The 24,492-nt window shown below is 39.7% G+C and overlaps 1 protein-coding gene and 1 non-coding gene across 2 annotated transcripts; both read right to left on the bottom strand.

The window, feature by feature from the left end:
* Positions 1 to 8,508: 8,508 nt before the first annotated feature.
* On the bottom strand, positions 8,509 to 8,881 carry LOC131512768 (large ribosomal subunit protein uL16-like). Its single transcript, XM_058731897.1, has one exon. It carries the CDS (start codon positions 8,879 to 8,881, stop codon positions 8,579 to 8,581), a length of 303 nt encoding a protein of 100 aa, XP_058587880.1. The 3' UTR covers positions 8,509 to 8,578.
* A 60-nt stretch (positions 8,882 to 8,941) lies between these two features.
* Positions 8,942 to 9,077, bottom strand: LOC131489926 (small nucleolar RNA SNORA70). Its single transcript, XR_009250828.1, has one exon. It is a non-coding gene; the product is annotated as a small nucleolar RNA SNORA70 (small nucleolar RNA).
* Positions 9,078 to 24,492: the final 15,415 nt, after the last annotated feature.

Raw genomic sequence — 24,492 nt, 5'->3', positions numbered from 1 at the left:
CTGATTATTAAAGCCAAATTTTTCCATCTTTTGTGATTCCAAGAGTCAAAACAAGCAAGGAGGATGAGTTCCAGTAACAATAAGGGTATCTTACATTTGTATAATGCTTTGTATTCTGGAAAGCAGCTTTGCCTCTGTAGTCTTATTTGACCCTCATATAAACCCAATGAGGTGGTTTGGAAGGCATTATTTTCTTTATTTTACAGCTGTGGAATCCCACAAGATATTAAATGTCTCACCATGATGTCATAGCATGTAAATGATAGAGTCCAGGTCTCCTGGGTCCTACTCTAGTATTTTTTAATATTATACTGAATCATCTTGAGCATTCATATTCTTCTTAAAATAATTTAAATGAAGATTTAATGCTTATGTAATATGTGCACATGATTTAAAATTCAGAAAGGTATAATAGATATGGAATGAAAAGTAATTCTTCCTTTTTTCCACTCCCTCAGCAATGTATTGACCCTTTGTGGATGTAGTTGCCATGCCTTGTTATATGTTCCTTTGGTGATAGTCTGTGCATTTATGAGTGTAACTGTGTATCTCTCCCCTTTCTCCAAGGACTTAAAAAATAAGGAAAACTCTAGGGAAGTTTTCCTGGAGAAGTCAGGAAATGATCTTACTTGGAGTTTATGAAAAATATAGCTGATCTTTGTAGTTTACCTTTTGAGGGGTCTGAATGGTCCATTTTAGCTTTACAAATATAAAAGACAATAGCTTTGCACTATAGATCTTGAAAGTAATTGAGACACATTTTTTTTTTTTTATTTATTTTTGGGACAGAGAGAGACAGAGCATGAACGGGGGAGGGGCAGAGAGAGAGGGAGACACAGAATTGGAAACAGGCTCCAGGCTCCGAGCCATCAGCCCAGAGCCTGACGCGGGGCTCGAACTCACGGACCGCGAGATCGTGACCTGGCTGAAGTCGGACGCTTAACCGACTGCGCCACCCAGGCGCCCCGAGACACATTTTAAAGAAGTCCTTACTGTGAAACTTTTTCCTCAAATGATAGTAATAATAGTAATAATAATAATAATAATAATAGCAATAATAATAGTTATTAAGAGACTTACTAAATGCCAATTACTATTCTAAGTACTTTTTGTGTAGTATTTACTCTCACGCTACTATGATAAAGGTACTATTATTATCTATTTTTACAGCTGAGAAAACTGAGTCTCAGAAAAGTGAAGTAATTTTCCCAAGGACACACATATAGTAAATATTTGAACAGGTATTCAAAACCTGACCCCAAAGTGCACATTCTTAACCATTTTATCAGTGTGAAGAAAATAATTCTTGAAAGTTGAATAGCTCCTGGGAAATATTCCATTTAGAAAGCAGGAATAGTTGGATATCTTGCCCTTTTCACTCCTGGCTTACTTCTGTTGTTAAGGTTGTCACTTAGTCTTGGTCTGTTTTTGCTTTCTATCTGAAGTCCTTCTCATTTCCTGCCTAAAATTACGATTGAGAATATGGAATTTACTTTCTGGTTCATAAGGTAATTTCCTATATTCCTTTACAATCTCTAAACTAGGGCTCTAAGAGCTTTCTTATTAGTGTTTGACAATGTTTTCTAGGACTTGAAGTCATCTAGTTGGGACTTGAGAAATGGCAGTGGGAGAAAGCCACCTAATGTAACAGAACTTTGGGTCCTTCCATACCGAGTTAGAGTTACCTTCCCTAATAAAGCTTCACTATTCCGCAATGTAGCAATGTATCAGCTCTCCTGATAGGGTCTATTGTATATAATCTTGTTCTCTAATTCTCTGAGGTTAAGGGCAAGGCTGGTTTTTCCTAATCTATTGGACACTGATGCTAACGTTCAGTTCACTCCATGTGAACGTCACCAGGTGAGTCCCACACCTGAACTGTTCTGCTCCTTATTCAACAAAGTAAGTCCACAGATAGTGCACTTGGATGTCATGTTATTGTCAAGCTGCTTTAGAATTTATAGGTGCTGGCTCTCTTTGCAAATCAACAGACACAGAATCTGAAGCAGGCTCCAGACTCTGAGGTGTCAGCACAGAGCCCAATGCAGGGCTCAAACCCATGAACTGTGAGATCATGACCTGAGCTGAAGTTGGACACTCAACTATAGACTAAGCCACCCGGGCTCCCTGACAGAACCTATCATTTAACTGACATTCTGAAATGTGGTTTGAGGAAAACTGGTTATTTCTTTGAAAAACAGAAATCCTCAATTGAAGTTTCTTTCTCTTAAGTCAGTGAAAAAATTTCCCCAAATACTACCGATCATTTCTGAGCATTATTAACCCATCAATGGATGCCAGAGACTCTGTAGAGAAGAAAGCCTTTGTGATGTTTTGTTGTAGTCCTGGATCACTTAGACAATGCAAAAGATCATGAGACCCAACTGCCTACTCCTGTGAGTGTTGCTGCATATTGTTGTACACTTCCTTCTTACTCATTGATAGGTAAGACTAAGTTAAAACTTCATGAGAATTAGCTGAACTTGCTTTTGATGAGAGGCCAAGAAGAAAAATCTCTTCAGGAAAGGTTCTCAAGCTATCATCTGAGTATTATACAGACAAGATAACCTGGTACTTAAAATAATGCAGATACCAGAGACACTGAATCAGAATCTCTAGAGGTGGGGTTATAGCATCGAAATTTTTAACAACCTCTCTATGGAGTCTTAAACTTATAAAAGTTTAATAACCACTGGCTTGGGGGTGACACTCATTTCAATGTAATCCGTAGGCTCTGCCTATGTATTTCCAGGTGTTTCTCCAGATACCATTATCCCAAGTATGCTAAAATGAAAGAATTTGTGTCAAAATAACACTAGCAGCAATGAAAAGGCCTAATCTTCCCAAAAGTCCCAAACATCTCCCTGAAGCTGTCACTGTTGATAGGCTCCCAGCTCTGGTTTTCCCTCACTGTTGGCTTCCTCACTTATGGTGCAGCTCCTTCTGTGCTGGGGTCTGCTTTACCCCTAGTGCACACTACCAGCATTTTCTTGTGAGTCTGTCACGAGCAGGTTGCTGTCAGTCTGTAAAAGCTCAGCTCCGAAGGTCGGACCAACTAGGGTTGGGTCCTGGCCCTGTTGTTGACCATCTGTGACCCTATGTTGGTTAAACTCTTAGACTCAGTTTCCTCATTTCTGAAATGGAGAGAATAATGGTCATACTTTATAGGTTTGTGTCAGCATTAAATGAGATGAACCATGTGCCTGACACATATTAGTACTCAGTAAATTTCAGCTGTCATGATACTAATATGAAACATGGAACCATAGCATTTATTATCAACAATACCACAATCCCTTGGTATAGGGCCATATCCTTGGGCTTGCACCTCAGTCTAGGTGATGGACTCCTCTACCCAGTCCCGGGCAGAGCAATTCTTGCCTCTTGAGGCAAGCACTCACTTGGCCAGATTGCTGTTTGTGAGTGCACAAATCCACCAATTATCCCTGCCTACTCTACATCTTTGTCTGAATCTCCCACAGGGTCTGTATACTCACATGTCCGAAGGTGAGCATCCACCTTCCCTCCCAGGCTGACCTCTTCCACATTTTCTTTCTTAGCAAAAGGTACCACCATCTTCCCAGTTGTACAAAACAAGAAACCTGAAAGTCATCCTTCATCCTGACACCACCTTACCCTTTAACCCTTGTACTGAATCTGTCACCAAGGCTGGTAAACTTAACTTTAAAAATTTCTCCAGCCCATCGGTTTCTCTCATCTTTACTGCCACCACAATAATTCAGGCTATCCTATTATTATTTTTTAATAACGTGGGCCATGTTGTTCATCCCCCCTGTTTTTCTGATTCCCCATGTGCCCTCTCCAATGCGTTCTCTCCATGTCAGACAGAATAATTCAAACACAAATTTGGTGAGAGGACCATCCTCCCCTTTCCATTTATTCCAGGATATTGTTCTTAGCATTTATTTTACTTGACATTCTTGACAAGTATATTACTTGACATTATATTGCACAGTTTTTGCTCGATTTCTGGCTGCCCCCTGGAATATGAGCTTCATGAAGGCAGGAACTTTGTGTTTATTGTAGATGAGTGCCTGACTCATGGGAGACATTTGACTCTTCAGTGAATAACCTCACCCCCTTCCAAGGCCTTCCCATTGCTCTCAGGTTAAGGAACAGATCCATAGCATGGCCCACCTGTGGACTCTGGCCCTTAAAATCTCTCTGGTTTTAGCTCCCACTCATCCCCTCAACCTTGAGCATTGAGGAAAAGCTACTTTTACCTTTCCTGAACAGGTCAGGCTACTGTCTGCTTCAGGCCCTTTGCACATGCTGTTCATTCTGCAAGGATCCTCTTTCTTCACCTAGCTGACAACTTCACCTCAGTTACATCTTCTCTCTGGAGGGATATCTATACTAGCCTCCCCAGACTAGGTTAGGTTTCCTTGTTATGCTATTGACCCTGTAATTGTCTTCGTAGCATTTATCACAGTGTGCAGTTCTGTACCCGTTTAAGGGGTTATTTGATTCATATTTCTGGTCTAGTAGACCAAAGATCTGCAAACATTGTTCACAGACCATATCTGGGCCTGCACCTGTTTTGTACAACCTGAAGATATTGTCACAGTTGTTTATTTATGTGTTGTCTGTGGATGCCTACATGCTAGAATGGAGAGTATGTGACCTCATCGACTGAAAATCTAAAATATTCACTATCTGGCTCCTTAAAGAAAAGTTTTGGTGACCCTTCTCTGGACTATAAACTCTACAAGGGCAGGGGCCATGTTTGTCTTCTACATTAGAGCCCATTGTAAGTATTCAATAATTATTAATTGAATGAATGAATGACTTCAAGTAGCTAATATTCTTTTCTCCTACCACCTCTATAGATGGTAATAAGTCTCCATTTTGGTCTCCATTCCTAGACTTTTATTTTATTTTATTTTTTAGAGTTTATTTATTTTTGAGAGAAAGAGAGAGTGCAAGCAGGGGAGGGGCAGAGAGAGAGGGAGAAAGAGAGAATCCCAAACAGGCTCCATACAGTCAGGGCAAGATCCTGTGAACTGCAAGATCAGGACCTGAGCTGAAATCAAGAGCTAGAAGGGGGTGCCTGGGTGGCTCAGTCCATTGAGCGTCCGACTTTGGCTCAGGTCATGATCTCATGGTTCATGGGTTCGACCCCCGCATCGGGCTCTATGCTGACAGCTCAGAGCCTGGAGCCTGCTTCGGATTCTGTGTCTCCCTCTCTCTCCGACCCTCTCTCTCTGACCCTCTCTCTCCGACCCTCTCTCTCCGACCCTCTCTCTCCGACCCTCTCCTGCTCATACTCTGTCTCTCTCCCCAAAATAAATAAACATTAAAAAAAAAAAAGGGCCGGAAGCCTAACCAACTGAGCCACCGGGATGCCCCTCCATTCTTAGACTTTTAATTGACTTGAACTAGTAGTTGCACAGAGGAAAGTTATGACTCTCATGCATTCATTATGATTAGTATTTGTTAAGTGTGTTGAATTGGTTGTATGCATATTGTACAGTGGCAAGTGGAATGGTTGTATAAGCAGAACTGAGAACGACATTTATTTGTGGAGATCAATCAAAGACAATAGAATTAATACCTATTGTCTTTTATTTATAATAGAAGCATCAAGTAAGTCTAATAAAAATGTTTTAGGTGGAGTAGAAGTGCATATTTGGAATGAAAAGAAAAGGAAAGAAAAGAATACATTGTCTGAATATTTAACATTCTGTTCCATTAGTTCTTCCTTCCTCATCTTGCTTTGGGATTCTGAACTCCTCATTAATAGCCCGGGGCTACAGAAAACACTTTTTATTGGAAAATAAAGTATCCATTGGCTGAATTTTTGATAGATGTTTGGGTCAACTTAATGGTTTTTCTTTTCTTTTCTCTTTTCTTCCTCTCTCCCTCCTTTCCTTCTTCCAGAAAGCAGTAGTATCTAATAAGTTCTACTGGGCTGATTTCCTGGGATTAGATAGAGTAGTGTATTTTACCAATTAGGAGTTGGTTGGCTACAAATAACATGATATCCTTGTTCAAGCTGGGTTCCATCAATGAAGAAATGTATTATGTCACAAAAATCAAGTTCAGAGGTGAGGCAGTTCTAGGTGTGAGGCATTTGTTTATTTAACAAATATATATTCTGTGTGCCAGGCATTGTTCTAGGTATGAGCAATATGGCAATAAATAAAACTGACAAAAATCCCTACCCTCTCAGAGATACACTCTAGTGGGGTCAGGGAAGATCATTGTAGGGCCATAGTTGGCCTTTCTGAGACTTTGGGTTTTACTCTGAACAGTATTGAGAGTCATGGAAGGATTTTGAGGAGATGAGTGACTTAAATTGATCTAGGTTTTTAAAATGTTTATTTATTTATTTTGAGAAAGCAAGAGAGAGAACTCAAACAGGGGAGGGACAGAGAGAGAGAGAGAGAGAGAGAGAGAGAAAGAGAGACAGAGAATCCCAAGCAGCCTTTGTGCTGCCAGTGAGGAGCTCACTGTGGGGCTTGAACCCATGAACCATGAGATCATGACCTGAGCCCAAACCAAGAGTCTGACACTTAACTGACTGAGCCACCCAGGAGCCCCAAACTGATTTAAATATTTAAGAGGATCCCACTGGCTGTTGTGTTGAGGATAGTTTGTAGGGACAAATTCATAAGGGTAGAAGCAGGGAAATCAGTAGGCTACCACAGTAATTCAGACCTTGGACCAGGGTAGTAGTGGTGGAAGCATTAAGAAGTGAATGGAGTCTGTATACCTCAGGATGAAATATAGTGAAATTTCAGGAGCTAGAGATGATACTACTGTTCTGGTGGTTGTGAAATGTGCCTGAAAAAAATGTTTAGCAACAGAAATCTTTGTAGGCATAGAGTGGTTTTCATTAAAATAATAATAGCAGCAACAGTAACAAACAGAAAGATAAATAAAAAAAAGAGACTCAGATTCTATAGACCTCTGAAGAGCATTTGTGTCAGTTATTAATTTATTACTAACCTCTTAATTCCATCTCTATCCTTCATTACTTGCTCTGAGATGATGGATATGGACCCTTTAAACATTCTTCTTTGCAGCAAGAACAGTGATGTTGATAGAAGGCACTGATAAGGCATTAGAGGAGGAAGGGGGCTATTCTTGCTGGTTCCAGTACGTTCAGCTCATCAGTCTTCCATATTGACATGGCTGATGAATATGCATACTGTGTGCCTGTAATGGCATTTTGCCAAATTTACCTGACATAGATTCTAGGCAGCATGATAAATGATGAATCAGTATACATTCTACTTCCGTGATCAGAATATGCCACATAACAATACTGCCACTGTCACATTCAGTGCAGTCATGAAGATGGTCTGGATGCTGTTATCCACTAACCCACATCAGATGGTCTCAGTTTTTCCTCTGTTCAGGATGAATGCCATGTTTTTCTGCTCTGCTCTTCTCTCAGAACCAACAAAGGGCAACCGAACAGGGTTTAGAAATAGCTTTGATTGTCCCATACCTAGAAGTGGAAGGGCTAGCCACTTCACACTCCCTGAAACACAAGTGACCCACATTTCCCTTTTGTCGTGTCTTTTTTGTGAATTTTATTTATTTATTTTGAGAGAGAGAGAGAGAGAGAGAGAGAGAGAGAGAGAGAGAGAGAATGAGGAAGCGTGAGTGTGAGTGGGGGAGGGGCAGAGAGCGAGGAAGAGAGAGAATCCCAAGCAGGTTCCATGCTCCATATTGAGCCCAACATGGGGCTTGATCTCATGACTGTGAGAATATGACCTGAGCTGAAATCAAGAGTTCTCCACTTAACTGACAAAGCCACCCAGGCGTCCCTGTGAATGTCCCTTTTTAATGTTTCTCTGAGATACTCTCACCCCACTCCACTCCTGGTTTTGCTGCGTAGGTCCCTTTGCTGTGTGCCACAGAAAGTTGACAATAGGTCATTTAATGCCTTGGTGCTACGTGTCTCAGGGCTAAGTCCCATTCTGTTGTTCATTTCTGCTTATCAGCTGCAATTCTTGACATGATCCATATCTCTATCTGATGCTATCACTATGTTTGTAACATACTTCCAAAGTTTTACTCTTGCCCTGTCCTAGATCAGATGTCACTGGTTCTCTGTGTATACCTGGGATTGGCCCTGCCTCTCTTGAGTCTGGTCTCTGATTATGGATCCTTGCCTGGAATTCAGTACGTTTTGTCCCCTTTTTTGCTCTGATTATCTTCCTACCAGCTCTCTGCCTCCAATTCAATACCTCCTTTGCTTCCTCAGGTTGAGTATCCAGTGCCACTGCCTGGAAGCAAAGAATTGACCCTGATTTGGTCTAATTACATTAATTGTGAATCTAGAGCCTAATAAGAAACCATCTGGGGTTTATTGCATTCCATTTATATATGGGAATATATCATATACCAAGATATCAACAGTGGTTATCTATGGATGATGTGATTGTGAGTTTTAAAAATTCTCTTCTCTTTTATTTTACGTTAGGCTTTCTATGATGAATATACATTACTTTTGTTGTAAGAAAAAGAACAAAGTTATTTATTTTTCTGACAGGAAGCAGCATTTATTGGTGGGCATGAATGGGGAAGGGCAGTGCTGAGGTTCTCATGAGTGCAGAGCCTGCCATTTGTCCAAGGGGCCACGATTAGGGATGTATTTGACCCCATAGCCGTCTGGGATGAACCGCTTTTCAGCCACCATGTCTTCAAATTTGTCTGCATTAAACTTAGTAAAGCCCCACTTCTTGGAAATGTGGATTTTCTGGTGGCCAGGGAACTTGAACTTGGCCCTATGTAGGGCCTCAATCACATGCTCCTTGTTTTGCAACTTGGGACGGATGGACATGATGACTTGGCCAATGTGGACCCTGGCCACTGTGCCCTGGGGCTTTCCAAAGGCACCCCACATACCTGTCTGGAGCCTAGACTGGAGAAAGAGTGAGGCCAAACCTCAATGTCTACTGGAAAAAACTGTCTCCAAGGTCCATTAGGGCAACCTGTACAATCAACAGGCTGCATACACTACCAAGGAGGCTGCTGTTTGCAGCCATTGCACACTGGGCCCCATGGAGAAGAAAAAAGTTACTTTTAATTTAAAAATGTATACAACCCTTCATCTTCACAACTGAAAAAAATGGCATGCCTTCCTGGTTTTTAATATTAAAATTTCCATGAGAGAAATAATTCAGAGATAACCTCATTTAGCTGTGATTTGGGGAGGGAAAACTCAGACTCTCCAAAGGAGGTAAATCTTATTTTTATCATTTTCCCCTTCTTATTTTCATTGCTACATGCACATCTCCAGGGAGAAGTCATTTGAACATTTGAACTTCCTGAACACATCCTAGTTAGAATAAATATCTGTAGTTGTTAGAGGTACCTCAGGGGCCTGGTGTTACTGAAATTTGAATATATCCTCCATTTTGGAAGACAGGTCTATAATAAGGACATGTCTACTGTTGTTTTGGGACCTCATTTGCAAGACTTTCCTTTCAGACCTACAGTTTGGACAGGGTTCACGTGCCAAGGTGTATGATGAAAAATAACCAGACCCAAAATAAACCAGGCAACAGGACAAGTTTTGAATTTTAATGCATATTAATAGTGTTACTCCATCTTGGGGCTGCATTCCAAAGAGAGATTGAAAAATAAAGGTAGGTATTTGGAGGTATATTTTACTGGGTGACATTGTATGGTGCAATAAAAGCTGACAACTGCCGTGTTGGACAGTGACTACTTAGGGGCTCACTTACCATTCGTTTATTTTTGAATCCATGAACTGTAGGGGTTAAGAACATAAACTCCGAAGCCGAACCGTGTGAGTTTGACTCTGCTGCTCACCAGATGAGTGACTTTGGGGAGCTACTTACTCTATATGTGCCTCAGTTTCTTCACCTATAAAATAGAGATAGTAGAATCTCAGAGTTGTCGTGAAGATTAAATAAATTAATAGGTGCCAAACATTTGCATTTAGAATCGTCCTTGGCGCATAGTACGTGCTGTAGGAGGGTGAGCTGCTCTTGTTGTTTTCATTCTTTGGGGAACTGGGTAGATGAGGAATTGTTGAGATTGCGGTATGGCAGACATTCTTGTGTGGTTAAATCAACAATCCTTCTCAATCCTTCTTCTCTTACCCTTTTCACCAGAAAGGCAAGAAAAGCTAACATTTGCTCTTGCAGTCGACCTTGCAGTGAAGGATGGTCATACACACAGCTCTACCTAGGAGACATCAGTGAAATTCTATGGCACAATTGTTTGGGATGCTTTTGCTTTCCCTATAAAAGGGACAGTTGCATGTGTCACTGCTCACCCTTCTTACTCTTGCTTGGATCATGTGATATTTGCCACTTTAGCAGGAATTTATAACCCACAAGATAACAAACAACTAGAAACCAAAAGAATCTCAGAGATACCAGATCTAATATCCAGAAGCCTGATGTACATTAAATTTGATAAGCCCTGTTCTCAGGTATTCATTTTTGTTGGACACTCATGGAGCATTTAAGTGTTAGGTGCTTTATTAGGCACTGTGGATACAAAGGTGGGTAAAACAACAACTTTTCCCTGGAGGGGCTTACATTCTGGTAGTAATTTCAGTACAAGGTTGCTTGCAAAAATGTTAGCAAAGCAGGAGGCTGATCTGGAAGATGTACAAACTCTACCTGGTTAGGAAGGATATTTCAGTCCTGTAGTTCCAATCAAATGGATGGTTTTACCCTGCTAACTTGACTCTGTGGATGTTCCCTCTCTATATTTGTGAATGTAACATTTAAAATAGTGTCATCTCCACTTTGATAAAATTGACAGCATATCATATGGAGCTAATTCCATAAAGCCAACTTAATACCTCCATCAATTTTCAAGATAGTTAAAGTAATCCATTACTATCTATTTTTGTTATTATTTTACCAAAATTATTTTCCTTCAGAGCAATTCTTTTGCATGGAAAATTCACAAGGACAGTTTGCCAGCTTATAGTTGTGTAGTTGTTGTATTATATTTTGTGGTAACTATGTCAACCAGGCCTAATTTACTCAGTGAAATATTGCAGATTCACATTTAGTCAAGAAGGGTTGATTTGTCTGTCAAACTTAATTTTTACCATGTCATATTTTAGTTGTGGTTAGTTTCATATGATTTTGATTATTTTTCATAGGATAATTTTAGGTTTACAGCAAAATGTAATTCTTAGATAAGGTTTAAAAAAATCTTTTAAGGCTTCCACTTATGGGATGAATATGTCACAGGAATAAAAGGTACAGCATAGGGAATATAGTCAATGATATTGTAAAAGTGATATATGATGACCGATGGTAGCTACACTGTGGTGAGCGTAGTGTAATACAGAGAGAAGTTGAACCACTATGTCATACATCTAAAACTAATATAATATTGTGTGTCAACTATACCTAAGTAAAAAAAAAAATCTGTTAGAAGTTTTCCACATACATTTTTTACTTTGTCACTATTTTAAGTTGATTATTTCTACCTGTTTCTATTCGAGTTAAATATTTCTAATATTTACTATAAAATTAAAAAATTAAGGGTTATTTAGTTTTCTAAGCTCATTCATGAGAAAATTGGACCAATATATCTCAGCTATTCCAGGATGAAATTTTAGGCAGTCCCTGGGAAGAATGGAAGGAAGGCCCACTGAGGAAAATGCTGAAGTGCAGGGAAAGAGGATTATCAATAGAGCACCACAAATGAGGAAAAGTGAAGGAACAGAACTAAGGGCACAGATGGAAAGCTCACTTTGAACTAGAAGGCAGGAGTAAAGGTTGGTGCATACGTTACTTTTCCCAGTAGAATAGGAGGCTAACTAAGTTCTCTGCTTAGTAGCAAGGATAGTTGAGGACTGGGTTATGTAGTGGGGTATGGAAATGATTAATTTGTCTTGGCCTGCAGGCTTTTCCATCTCCTTTCTGGTAATAACACTCTCCTTCATTTGAGATTTGGCATGGAATCTAGACTGAGTCATCAAATGAAATGAGGGAAGCCTTGTGTCAGTCTAAGTGAACACAATCAGAAGGTCAGTTTGAGTCATATTAAATTTAAGGATGTCTGTTACACATCCAAAAGGAAATATTAAGTAGAGAACTGGATATATAAGTAGACATGTGGATGTATAAGTTCAGAGCTCAGAGGAAAAGGTAGACATCATCTGAGTAGATGGCATCCAATGACAGAACTGGATGGATCAGAGATCATGTAGATAATTAGTCTCCATGAATTGGAAAGGAGGCCAAATAAGGAGTCCTGGAGCATCATTTAGCTCTACAAGGTGGGCTGGAAGAAGAGGAAAAGGTCTGAGCTAGGAAGAAAGCTGGAGAGCATAGATTTGATGAAAAACATGTTAAAAAAATTAAAAAGGTGTGAGGGATTCACTGTGCAAATGATGCTACAGGTCATGAAAATTGAGGACTGCGCTGACATTGGATCTGGCATGGTGAAGGTTTTTGGCTTTGACAAGAGCAGTTTTAGTGGAGAGTAGAGATTAAAAGTCACATTAGACTTGGTTGAAAGAGACAGAGTGGGTCGAAGAAGAGGAGAGGAAGTGTAAGTAATCTTGCAGGGAGCAGAGAAATGGAGTAATAGTTGGATGATGGATGTGGGGTTAGGGGAACGTTTTGGTTTTGTTTTGCTTTTTGTATTGTTTTGCTTTTTAATAAGAAATATTACATCACACATATATGCTGGTGGAATGATCCTATAGCAAAGGGAAAACTGAAGAGGTAGGACACAGAGGGAATAACTGTAATGGCGAAGACCTTCAGAAGGTAAGAGGGGATGGGAATAGTATCAAGTGGAGGGTTTGGACTTAGGGTCGGGGACAGTTCGTCTTTTGTCATTTACATGAGGCAGAGTATATGGTACAGATGAGGCTAGGTTGGTAAAATTACTGATAGGGAAATGAGGCAGTTTTCTGTTGATTGCTTTTAGTTTCTTAAAGAAGTAAGGAGCAAGATTATCAGCTGTGGTTTCCTAGGGTAAGGTCAGTCAGTTTGGATCATGTAAGAATGTAAATAAATTAACACTAGTGTTGGAAACATTGAGGTCATTGGTGACCTTAACCAGAGCCTTGACCAGGCTGTAGGGGTAAGACAGGTAGTGCTGGGGCTGGGGAAGGAACTGGCTCTCTAGGAGCAGGAGCTCTGTGCTTCTTCTGTTATCCTGCTGAAGCCAGGATTCAGACTGGAGGAGGGGGGGGGGTGGCCACAATATCACTGGCAGTGAGGATATTTCCAGTGGGAAAAGTTAAGAGAGGAAAGATTTTTTTCTGCTCTGGTTCCTAAGGGTTAGCATGTAAGCCTGGTATTTTGTCTACTTGCACAAAAGAAGAAGCCTGACTCCAGAGAGGAGAAGATACCTCGAGGAAGGCTAAGGCAAGCAACAGTGAGAGAGAGAGAGAGACTGAGTGAGACAGACAGGGACACATCATATCCACTGTTGCATCCAACTGTGCCATCCATTCGTCCTCCCATCATTTCCAAATTGTGAAAATAAACAAAGACCACTCAAATGAGAACAAGAAAAGCCTATTTATTTAGAGCTTGCTTTGGTGAAGGGGTCAGCCTTCATCACTGTTGCTTGCCAGAGACTCAAGGACAGTCAGAGCAGTGGGAAGGCTTTATATTGGAAAATGTAAAGGCTTCAGGTATGTCCTAATTGGAGGTTGTTGGTATGGGACATCCTGTGTGATTGGTTGGGGAGCCATACTTCACTTTGTCTCGTTGGTCCTAAGTTGGAAGCAGGGTCAAAAATTAGAGAAGCGGGAAGTTACTGACCAAATCTTGAATATTTTGAGCCAATGGCCATGAGGGTTGTTGTTTGACTTCCTGGGGTGGTTGCTACAGAGATTGTGGATAAGAGTTCTCTTTTTATATATGGTCTGGCCATTGTCTGTTTCTATATTCAGTTTCTCAAAACCTCTATATTCTCTTTTTGCTTAAGCTAATTTACACTGGATATCTGTTGTTTGTGATTGAAGGACTCCTGACCACTATGGTAAGGGAGTTTGGGGGCAATTTGAAAATGACATTGGAGGTTGGAGGGCTGGGTGGGTAAGCAAAACAAACCCCAGAGATGATAATCACCATTTTTAACATCTACTTTATTTAAAAAAATGTTTTAATGTTTATTTATTTTTGAGAGAAAGAATGAGTCAGAACACAAATTGGGGAGGGGCAGAGAGGGAAGGAGACACAGAATCCGAAGCAGGCTCCAGGTTCTGAGCTGTCAGCACAGAACTGGATGTGGGCCTCAAACTCACTGATGGTGAGATCAAGACCTGAGCTGAAGTCTGACACTTAACTGACTGAGCCACCCAGGTGCCCCTTGAGCATCAACTTTCTATCAGGATCCTACATATATTGGTTCATTTAATCCTCAATAACCCTGTGATATAGGGTTATTTTCTCTCTTTTTCAGATGGGGAAATAGCCTCACAGTAGGCAAGTAAGTTGCTTCAAGTTAGGAAGGGGCAGAGCCAAGGATTCACACTTGAGTCCTTTGTTCTGAGGTGTAGGGTTTCTGCTCTCAGGTTATGCTACTTTGGATCAAATAGAAAATGGATTTTCTTCCTTCCAGGTCACCAGCTGGTGACTCTATACCATGACTCAGAAAAATACCTACAGATTGTCTGCATGTTTCCTGCATCATATTTAAAGAATTCCTAGCAATGTGTGTTAACACATCCTTTATGGCTGATTTATTGGTAGATGTCTATTTTGTGACCTGACTTTATAAAGAGCAGCTGTGATATGCATGAACACTTAATTTTGAATCCTTGACCAAAGTTTTCTCTCTTTCTTATCTTACTTCTTGAAACTCATACAGCGTTCAAGATGATTTATTGATGCTAACAATGATTATGATGGGCAATTCTGCCATGCAAATTGATCTATAAATTTCACATTGTATGGTCCAAGAGACATCATGTCTTGATGATAGTAGTATGTGTTAAAATAAATGCACAAACAGTAAGAAAGAAATTATCAGTGTATTATTGAAGGAGCATTTGGTGAGAAAGTTATTTTCCAACATGAGGAAGAAAGTCTATCCCTTAGGAGAGCTGTGGGACAGGGAGGGAAATAGTCTTCATGAGGGTGGAAGGGTTCGTTAGAACTAAATAGAAATTGACTGGCATGATTTGAGAACTCTGTTCCCCAGTCAGATCAAATCACATTGCTTTAGCCAAGAAAGACCATGTATTTATTTTGTTTTGTTTCATACATTCATGTAATCTCCATGGATGATTAGGCAATTTCACTGCTTTCTGGATCTTGATAGAATTGAAACAAGCTCATCTTTCCTCTTCTGTAAGATTCTTGGTTAGAATTCTTGATTTTCTCTTGTTCCCTCTCCCCCTCCTTTAAAAATCTTTCTCTCTTAGAAACTTGTGGTAAAGATGACATGTTTATTATGTGCAGGTGATAAAAATTATTGATATACCTAATGAGGCACTCTTAGTCTTCAAGTCATAGAGAAGTTTTTCTTTTAGCATTTGTATGATTTGATATACTTTACCTAGTTTTGCATACTAATACATTCCAGGAAAAGAAGGAAAGATGCACTTGGAGAGATTACAATGATACCCAGGGCTGGTCCAAATCCTTAGACCTGTGAATTTGTTGTAGTCTCTCACGTGTGAATTTGGTTAACACCTCATTAATTTATTAAAGCCATAGAACAAAAAGCTGGATAAAATAATGGCTGTGTTTCCAGAATAATTTTCCACAGATGGCTGACTGAGTCTAGTAAACAAAATAAAACAAAACAAAAATCAAAGGTGTCATTTGGCCTGTTGTTGATGGTTGCCTCTAAAACTTCTTATTCCCCTTTTGGAATTTGGCCTTGGAAATGGGCCAATGAATCAGCCAACCTTCTTGCAATAATTAGTATTGATTTCAGTTAGACCCAGGAATCTTCACTGGATTTTATCTACTCAAAGTCACAGCAGCTTTTTTAGAGGAGATTTTACCCTGGTGTCCATATGGGTAGATGTCCTTCAAGACAATGACATGTAAGCTTTAATGTGCAAAAATATTTTGATGTAAAGGATGAATATCAACATTTTTCTTGAAGTGAGCAATGGTGGGCTTGCTTTAAAAATGATGAAAAATTTTCATACATATAAATTAATATTGATAATATCAAGAATAGCTAAATAACATCTGTGTAGTCACCATTTACCTTAAAAACTAGAACATTCCCTGTAAATTTTAACACTTGTCATATAAATCTCTCTCCTAATCTTATTTCCTTTTTGCCCCATGTACTCCCCTTCTCCATGAAACCACCATCTCGAATTGTGTGTTTATCATTCATTGATTTTTAAAGTATTTTTCCGTATTTGTATTACCCATAAACAATACATTATTTAGTTTTGCATTTAAAAATTTCACCAAACAACATCTGCTCATATGTAATTTCCTTTCCCACCCCTCAATATAATGCTTGGCAGTTGGTGTTTGTTAATAATTCTGTGATGGGCAAATCAAGGGCTGTGTGTCTAGTGGAGGAGGAGAAGTAGACACAAATGGAGTGAAGTCTTGGAAGACAGAGTCTGTGAAAAGAAATTGAGAAATTAAGGCACTGGGATAATGTATATGCAGATTAAAAGTTGGCTGTGATGTTATAAAAACAATGCTTTTATAATGGATTTTTATGAAAGACTCTAGATTTAAACAGACCTGGGTTCAAATCCTACCTGCGCCACTTAGGGGAATTCCAAAGGAATATTGTTCCTATGTCACCTTTGGAAAAAGTAGGGTGAGAGTCGTTCTGAAAAAGTTTAGGTTAAGATGTTGAATGTGTTATATGGATTCGAACGTTTTCTTTTGAATAAATGAAACATGACCAACCTCCCAGACATCTGTCCTGGAAATGTTGTTCAGACTGAAAATATTCTGTCCTAAGGTCCTGGCAGGGTATGGGGGTGAGTTGATATGGGAAAGGCTAGTGATGATGAGGCATTTCCTTTCCTTTTCTCCACCTCCTGCATTTTTAAAAGTGGGTAGTAATACAAGCTCACTTTACTTGGGCTTGGTGAATGAGTTAGGGAAAATCTGAATGTGTCCCAATTCTTGCTTCTCTGGGTAGTTCATCAAAATAATTTGGAACAACTGCATACTTGCTATGTAATCTTTTAAAGTCTTTGTTTCCTTGTCTGTTAAATAGAGATTCTATCTGAATTGGGACAAAGACAAATGAGATGATGCTTGTAAAAATGCATCATTTTATTGCATAGGTGCAATGCCTTGTTCATGGTTGTATTATTATTATTATTAATGCAATTACTTGTTTCAAAGGCTCAACTTAGGAGTGACTGAACTATGGAAGTCTCCTCTGACTTTCCTCTGTCCTCATTCCTCTTCTCAAATCTCTTATGTGTTTTTTTTGTTTCGTTTTGTTTTTTGAGCACTTAGTGTTTTTTAGCATTTGCTGCTTATGTCAGTTATAGCTTTTAACATTTTAGTGCAGAACTTGCTTACTTTTTTGTCTTTCACATTAGTCTGTGAGTTCCTGGGTATGGAGCTATTCCATGATTAGATGATTAGATTAAAATATGATTAGATAAAAATATGCCTTAAGACATTACTATTATATTGACTAAGTATGATTTCGTATGACTCATTTTCGCATATTTATCAGCAGCATTCATTAATGTTAATTTAGTGTCAATGAGCTGTTAACTCTCCTAAACACTTGAACCATAGACCAGCATGGGAAATAGCCACCTTGTATCACCATGAATGAAGAGCCAAAATAAGATATGGACACAACTCTTGGAAAACTAAAACAAACAATTAAGACAACCAATTGGAGCTTAGAACCCACATCTCAAGTGAAAACATCTTTCTGGATTTTTTAAAAGTCTGAAAGTTTAAAATTTCTGTTACTAGTTTAATTGAAAACCGATTACATCTGCGGAAAATTGTTCTTATGTCTGATGAACTGCTTTCATAATTAGGAATCCAACAGTTTAGAGCTGTAAATGGGAGGAAAATTTGTTGAAGTTCTTAGCAAAAGAAGGCATTTTAAAACAATTTTTGGCCATTATTTTCATGAGAGAGTAGAATCTTCATTTTTTTGAACAAAGAAATGAAGCTCGGGGTGGTTAAGAAATTTATCCAAGGAAATTTTAAGCGGGGGTGGGGGAGTGGGAGTCACAATTCCAAGTTTATATTACCTCTCTTAATTTTTTAAAAAAGTTCCATTCCGCTGTAGTGGGCACAGTCCATCAGATACTGCAACATTTGGAGTGTCTTAGTGGGTCCACAGGTGGTGCCTTTAATGAATAAGATGCTCTAGGCCATTAATTTTAGTTAGAATTTTCTTTACAATTAGAAGTTGCCTTTGTGTGAAATTTTTAGAGTGTAGCTTAATAGGCCTTGTACAGAAGCCCACCCTCCCTTTTCGGTTAGCTGTCTCTGCTCCTTCCTGAGAACTCTATCCTGCAGGAAGAGAAGGGTGAAGCACTCACCTCTAGGGATAAGTTTAGCTCCTAGGTGCATAGCTGGTCAAGGGCAAGGAGTCCAATGTGAACTCCAGAAGGGTCAGGGAGTTATACAGAGAATCAAGGAAGTCTGTTTTTTCACAAAACATGCCAGGACGGAGACAATAACCGCTGAAAAATAACATTAATAAGTGGCATCTGTCATTCGAAGAGCTCAAAGTATTTGGGAATATTTCCTCACTGAGCTGTGAGTCACACCTATGTTGTATCTATGGATCATTTAATGAACGAGAAACTGCATTTTAGCTTAAAGTTTGCTCTTGTGACTCAACGAGGAGTTGGGGAATGGACAAGAACAGAACCCAGGTTTCAAGTCTTTTCACTCAAAATAACCATGGGGGTGAACAGATGTTGGCAAGTGACAGTAAGCATCTTTGTTATATTTACAACATTCATTGGCCATTATTTTGAACTGGGAGAATTATAGAGAGAGGGAAGTAGCTTCTTTCCTAGAAGAACTTCCAGTTCAGTTTGGGAGCTTTGGCTCATAGGCAAAAACAAGAAATAGATGAAGCTAGCATATGCTAAGTGCCAAATAAAGAATCCAGACAGGAAGTTCAGAGGAGGGAGCTGTTGCCTAGGCTGAGGCAGTCAGGGAACACTTCATATAGAAAGACCTCAAGGGAGCTTTGAGGAAAGATAGAACCTGGATATAGAGAGAGGCATGGGCAGGTGATTTACAGGTTGAGAGATGTGAGGGGAGTGGGAGCTGCATGGAGTCTTTTGGGGGTGCCCCACAGGTATAACAACTGAGAGGCAAGTGCCACCTGAAGTGAGTTATTATTTTGTATTTTTTATTAAAATTTTTAAAAATGTTTTTATTTATTTTTGAGAGAGAGAGAGAGAGAGAGAGAGAGAGAGAGAGAGAGAATGAGAATGAGGAGCAGGGGAGGAGCACACAGAATCCAAAGCAGGCTTCAGGTTCTGAGTTGTCAGCACAGAACCCATTGCAGGGCTCAAACTCACAAACTGTGAGATCATGACCTGAAGTCAGCCACTTAACTGATTGAGCTACCCAGGCACGCCCTGAAGCAAGTTCTTAAAAATGCTTTAGAGCCTGTTTGATCAGGAAATGAGCTATCTTTTCTCTGAAATTCCTTGAAGTGTAATTTCTTTTGGTCTGAGGTAACTGACCCTGTCCAACGGACCCTTCTTTGTTATGATGACCAGCCCAAGCTTCTACTTTGCTGGTTGAATTTCTTTTTGGCACAGTTCTGCTGAGAGGAGCAGTCCCTCTCATTGCTTCCTTTTCTGAATGGAGAAATTGTTCATGCCTATAGGGAGTGGACCAAGGCAAACTGGAGTAGTCCAGTTTTGTGAAAATCAAAAGAAAGATTTTAAAGAGAGAACGGTCAACGGTTTTGACAGATGCAGAGAAGTCATGGAGAATGGGGTTCTGTGTCTGATTTTCTATGGTCAGTAAAGTACAATTACATATTAGTTTATTCTTTTTTTTTTAATTTTTTTTCAACGTTTTTTATTTATTTTTGGGACAGAGAGAGACAGAGCATGAACGGGGGAGGGGCAGAGAGAGAGAGGGAGACACAGAATCGGAAACAGGCTCCAGGCTCCGAGCCATCAGCCCAGAGCCCGACGCGGGGCTCGAACTCACGGACCGCGAGATCGTGACCTGGCTGAAGTCGGATGCTTAACTGACTGCGCCACCCAGGCGCCCCCATATTAATTTAGTCTTGAATTAAGGTGATGCAGAGAATATGAGTCAGCAATTGCTAGCTGTTCTGCCTAAACTCGAATAACCTTTCCTATGATTCTTACAGTTGTTAAAAAAATTTTTTTTTAAATTCCACCATTATCTATATTAATAAATTTAAATTCTGCTTTAAAAAATTCTTTTTTAATCTACCCTCCTTCAAAATGCATATATCTGATGCATGTGTTCTGTAGGCTTTTTATTTTGTTAAAGAGTTATTATAGCCTGTTAAGAAAGTAAGTTTATTTCAACATTAGGCAGAATGGTGTGATTAATATTAATATTCTGAAAGAAATTATGGAAAATGGTTTTAAGTTGAAGTATCAGTGCAACTGATACTCATTACTAACTTCCCAGTAAAGCTTATACATTTTTTTGCAGGGAAGTTGAAGGAGGCCTATCAGTGGAAGAAAGGACCCAGTTGATTTCCCAGTTAGAAAAAGTCCAGAAATGAATCAATGGGAAGGAGAGATGCTTTTAGTAGGGAAGTAAAGGAAGAGTGAAATGGACAGATTTCTTTGGGAGGGAAATATTTAATTGTAATGTAAGCTATTAAAGGAAAAATTGTTAATTTCAATTCAATACCAATATCACAGCAACTATATTTTACTTTTTGAAATATCCTGCCCCTGCCGTGTTAAGTTACTGTCCATAATCATGCATTTTTAAAAACATTGTGGGGCGCCTGGGTGGCGCAGTCGGTTAAGCGTCCGACTTCAGCCAGGTCACGATCTCGCGGTCCGTGAGTTCGAGCCCCGCGTCAGGCTCTGGGCTGATGGCTCGGAGCCTGGAGCCTGTTTCCCATTCTGTGTCTCCCTCTCTCTCTGCCCCTCCCCCGTTCATGCTCTGTCTCTCTCTGTCCCAAAAATAAATAAAAAAAAACGCTGAAAAAAAAAAATTTAAAAAAAAAAAAAAAAAAAAAAAAAAAAAAAAAAAAAAATAAAAACATTGTTGTAATATGGGGTATGTAAAACGAAATATTCTGCCTTTGACTTAAGATGCACCTGATGTATGTGGATATTTCTACTTGGTCTTTATGAGTAACTTTCAAAGTTGCAATGTTATATTCCAGCACGGCTTCCTTTCCATTCCTGGATCTGGCCAGTGACTTCCATTTTTCTCTCTGATGATTGTCATCTCACAGCCCAGGAGCAGAGCCAATGAGAAGTTTGGGTTTAGGATCTTGAAAATAATTGCTTTTAGTTGATCTTGCCAGGGATATGCTGTCAGTGGGCATGCCGTGCCTCTGTCAGGCTGCAGAAGACCATTCAACAAGAGAAAAAGGCCTGTGGAGCATAAGAGAGAGGAGCTCTCAGGAAGTGGGAGAGGTGCTAAGATGGTGGGTGGTGGTGGTGGTGGGGATGATGGCTTCCTTTCTCATCCTTGCCCTGCCTCTCCTTTTCCTTTTGACTTTCTCTTTCTGCTTATGTTCAAGCTCTCTGCATCCCTCTTGCTTATCCTCTTGTGGTTCCTTCTTTATCTCTTTCCAGGGACTTCTGCCTGTGCTTGGTATAGTTCAGAGATTCTCAACCCCATCAATGCCTACCTTTTAAATACATATTCTGTAATGTCCCTTTTATTATCTTGAGATGAAATTTATAGGTCATTGAAGCACAAAACACATAACTAAATAATCAATATGAGGTTCTAACTATAATACAAAGAATAAAAGGAAATCAGTTTAAAATAAAGTGATGCGGGGGGGGGGGGTGCCTGGGTGGCCCAGTCGGTTAAGCATCCACATTCAGCTCAGGTCATGATTTCATGGTCCATGAGTTTAAGCCCCGCATCAGGCTCTGTGCTGACAGCTCAGAGCCTGGAGCCTGCTCTAGATTCTGTGTCTTCCTCTCTCTCTGCCCCTCCTCTGCTTACTCTCTGTCTCTGTCTCTCCCAGAAATAAACATACATTATAAAAACAAAATAAAATGATGCACACATGCAGATGCTCAGGCACAGCCATACTAGAAGTCTTACTGAAAGAGACAGATGCTTGTAGGTAGTGATAATGAATGTGCTCGGTTTTAAAGGAAACAGACATCATTTAACTGGATATTGTTGGCACTAGAAATATTTGACAGTGTGCAGTAAGGGCAAGAGAAACGCAACATCTTCTTTTTAAGGCAACTCTCGTTCCTTCCCATTAAATGCCAGTTGTACCCCATGGTTCATTATGACAATCAAAACTGCCCTGGTAACATTTTAAATACCTGTAGGGTGGAGTTGCACTTCCATTAAAAATCACACCTGTGTTGAAAGGCATACTAAATTCTGAGCTTAGGAACCTGGGCCCAAGTCCCATTTTTCTGCAGCTATGTCTTGATGAACAGGACCAGTGGGGTTTTCATGGTTGCTGGAACTTTCTGATTGGTGTCTGGGAAGGGCTTTTTGAATGGGAACCAATCCTCTAGGGAGATCCTACTGATTTCTGTGACACAGTCACACAGTATGCTTGGCCTGGTGTGCATGCATCACCTCTTTTTTTTAGAAAGCAAGCCTCCTCTCTCCTTTAGCCATGAGGTTCTGGACTCCACACTAGAACTCTGAGGTACACAATGCATAGTGCATAGCATGGTATGGGATTCCACACACAGTATCCTGCCCTCTGTGCCACACAGGTGGACTTACTACCCAGTCTGGGCCAATCAGAATCCTTCTCTGGGAGTTTTTACATCAAAATTGATGGAAGAGAATTCTCTCTGTTCTGGCCATGATGCTAGATGGTATGAGTTCACATGCTTCTAGAAGTTGTAGTTCTAGATTGTGGAGAGAGCTGGCACATGGAAGCAGAAATAGGAGAGATACTGATATCTGGTAGCAGTCTTTGAGGTAAGTAGTATCTCTGTCCCTTCCCCTACTTGCCTATGCTAATTTGAAATGTATTTCTGATATGGGAAACCTACAGAATCCTGACTAACATAACTGCATTTCCACAAAATCCTGTCTTTATCCAGGACTCTAGTGCGATGCAGCTCTTCCAGAACTGTGCTGTGCCATTTGATAGCTACTAGTCCTGTGTAACTTTTTGTAAATACACTTCATTTTTTGGGAGCAGTTTTAGTTTCGTAGAAAAATTGAGCAGAAGGTTCAGAGATTTCTCACCTACCCCTGCCCCTCCACATGCACATCCTCCCCCAATATCAATATTCCTCACCAGAGTGCTACAGTTGTCATAGTTAATGAATCTATAAGACACATCATCATCACTCAGAGTCCATAGTTTACATTACAGTTCATTCTTGGTACAGTTCAGTCTGTGGGTTTGGACAAATGTATAACGACATGTCTCCACCATTATAGTATCATACAGAGTATTTTCACTGCCCTAAAAATCCTCTGTGGTCTGCCTATTCATTTCTACCTCTACTGTAACTTCTGGCAACCATGGCCTTAGTTTTGACTATTTGAAATGTGACTAGTCCAAATTGAGATGAAAGTGTAAACACACTGGATTTCAAAGACTTAGTACTAAAAAAAGTATAAAACACTTCAATAATTTTTATATTGATTGTATGTTACAATGATACTCTTTTGGATCTATTGGGTCAAATAAAATATACTGTTAAAATTGATTTGTTTCTTTTTCCTTTTTAAGTGTGTCTAGAAGAAAATTAAAAACCACATGTGACTTCCATCTGTGGCTTGCATTATAATTCTTTTGGACAACTCTTCTCTAGAATACCTACCCCTAACCCTTACCATTCCCCCATCAACTTTCCTAGTAATTGAGCCGACAGGTCAGTTTTGTAGACTTATATACAGAAGAGTTCCTATATGCAGATCTCAATTTAAAAGTATTATTCTGCTATTTGCATGTGAACTTTGGCTATAAGACTGGAGGGATTTCAGCTGCTAGTCCCTTACCAACACCTCTGTTTACAGTGATCAGCAGTGCCATGGCTTAACAATTCCAGCTAATGATATGCTGCTGGTTTCCAGCCAGTGCATAGTGATTTTTTCTACGAGAAGAAAGAAGCCTATAATCTTGTCCTTTCACTCCATTGACATTTATTAGTGCTTTTCAAAAAGGCAGTGACATAGATTAAGGAATTCAGGTTGCAGGTGCAGTTTCCACCATATTTTAGCTGTTGATGGAATACGAGATTTTATGTGGCTGTCAGCAACTCCAGTTTTGTCATTGACAGTAATTGTGGGGTATATGAACATCAGAGATCCCTAAATTATAGTTTGACACATTACACAAATTAGGTCTTGATTAGTCCCTGGAGAGGTTTCATAGTAATTGATTGAGAGAGGTGAACTGGCATACACACATACGTGTGTGTTCTTA

Source organism: Neofelis nebulosa, chromosome 1, assembly GCF_028018385.1.
Source record: "Neofelis nebulosa isolate mNeoNeb1 chromosome 1, mNeoNeb1.pri, whole genome shotgun sequence".
Taxonomy (NCBI): Eukaryota; Metazoa; Chordata; class Mammalia; order Carnivora; family Felidae; genus Neofelis; species Neofelis nebulosa.
The sequence above is the reverse complement of the archived record's forward strand: the minus strand, read 5'-3'. Positions and strand labels throughout refer to the sequence as shown.

What these genes read in the sequence shown, in the direction of transcription:
- LOC131512768 (XM_058731897.1), bottom strand. Translation starts at nt 8,881, where the DNA reads ATGTGGGGTGCCTTTGGAAAGCCCCAGGGCACAGTGGCCAGGGTCCAC.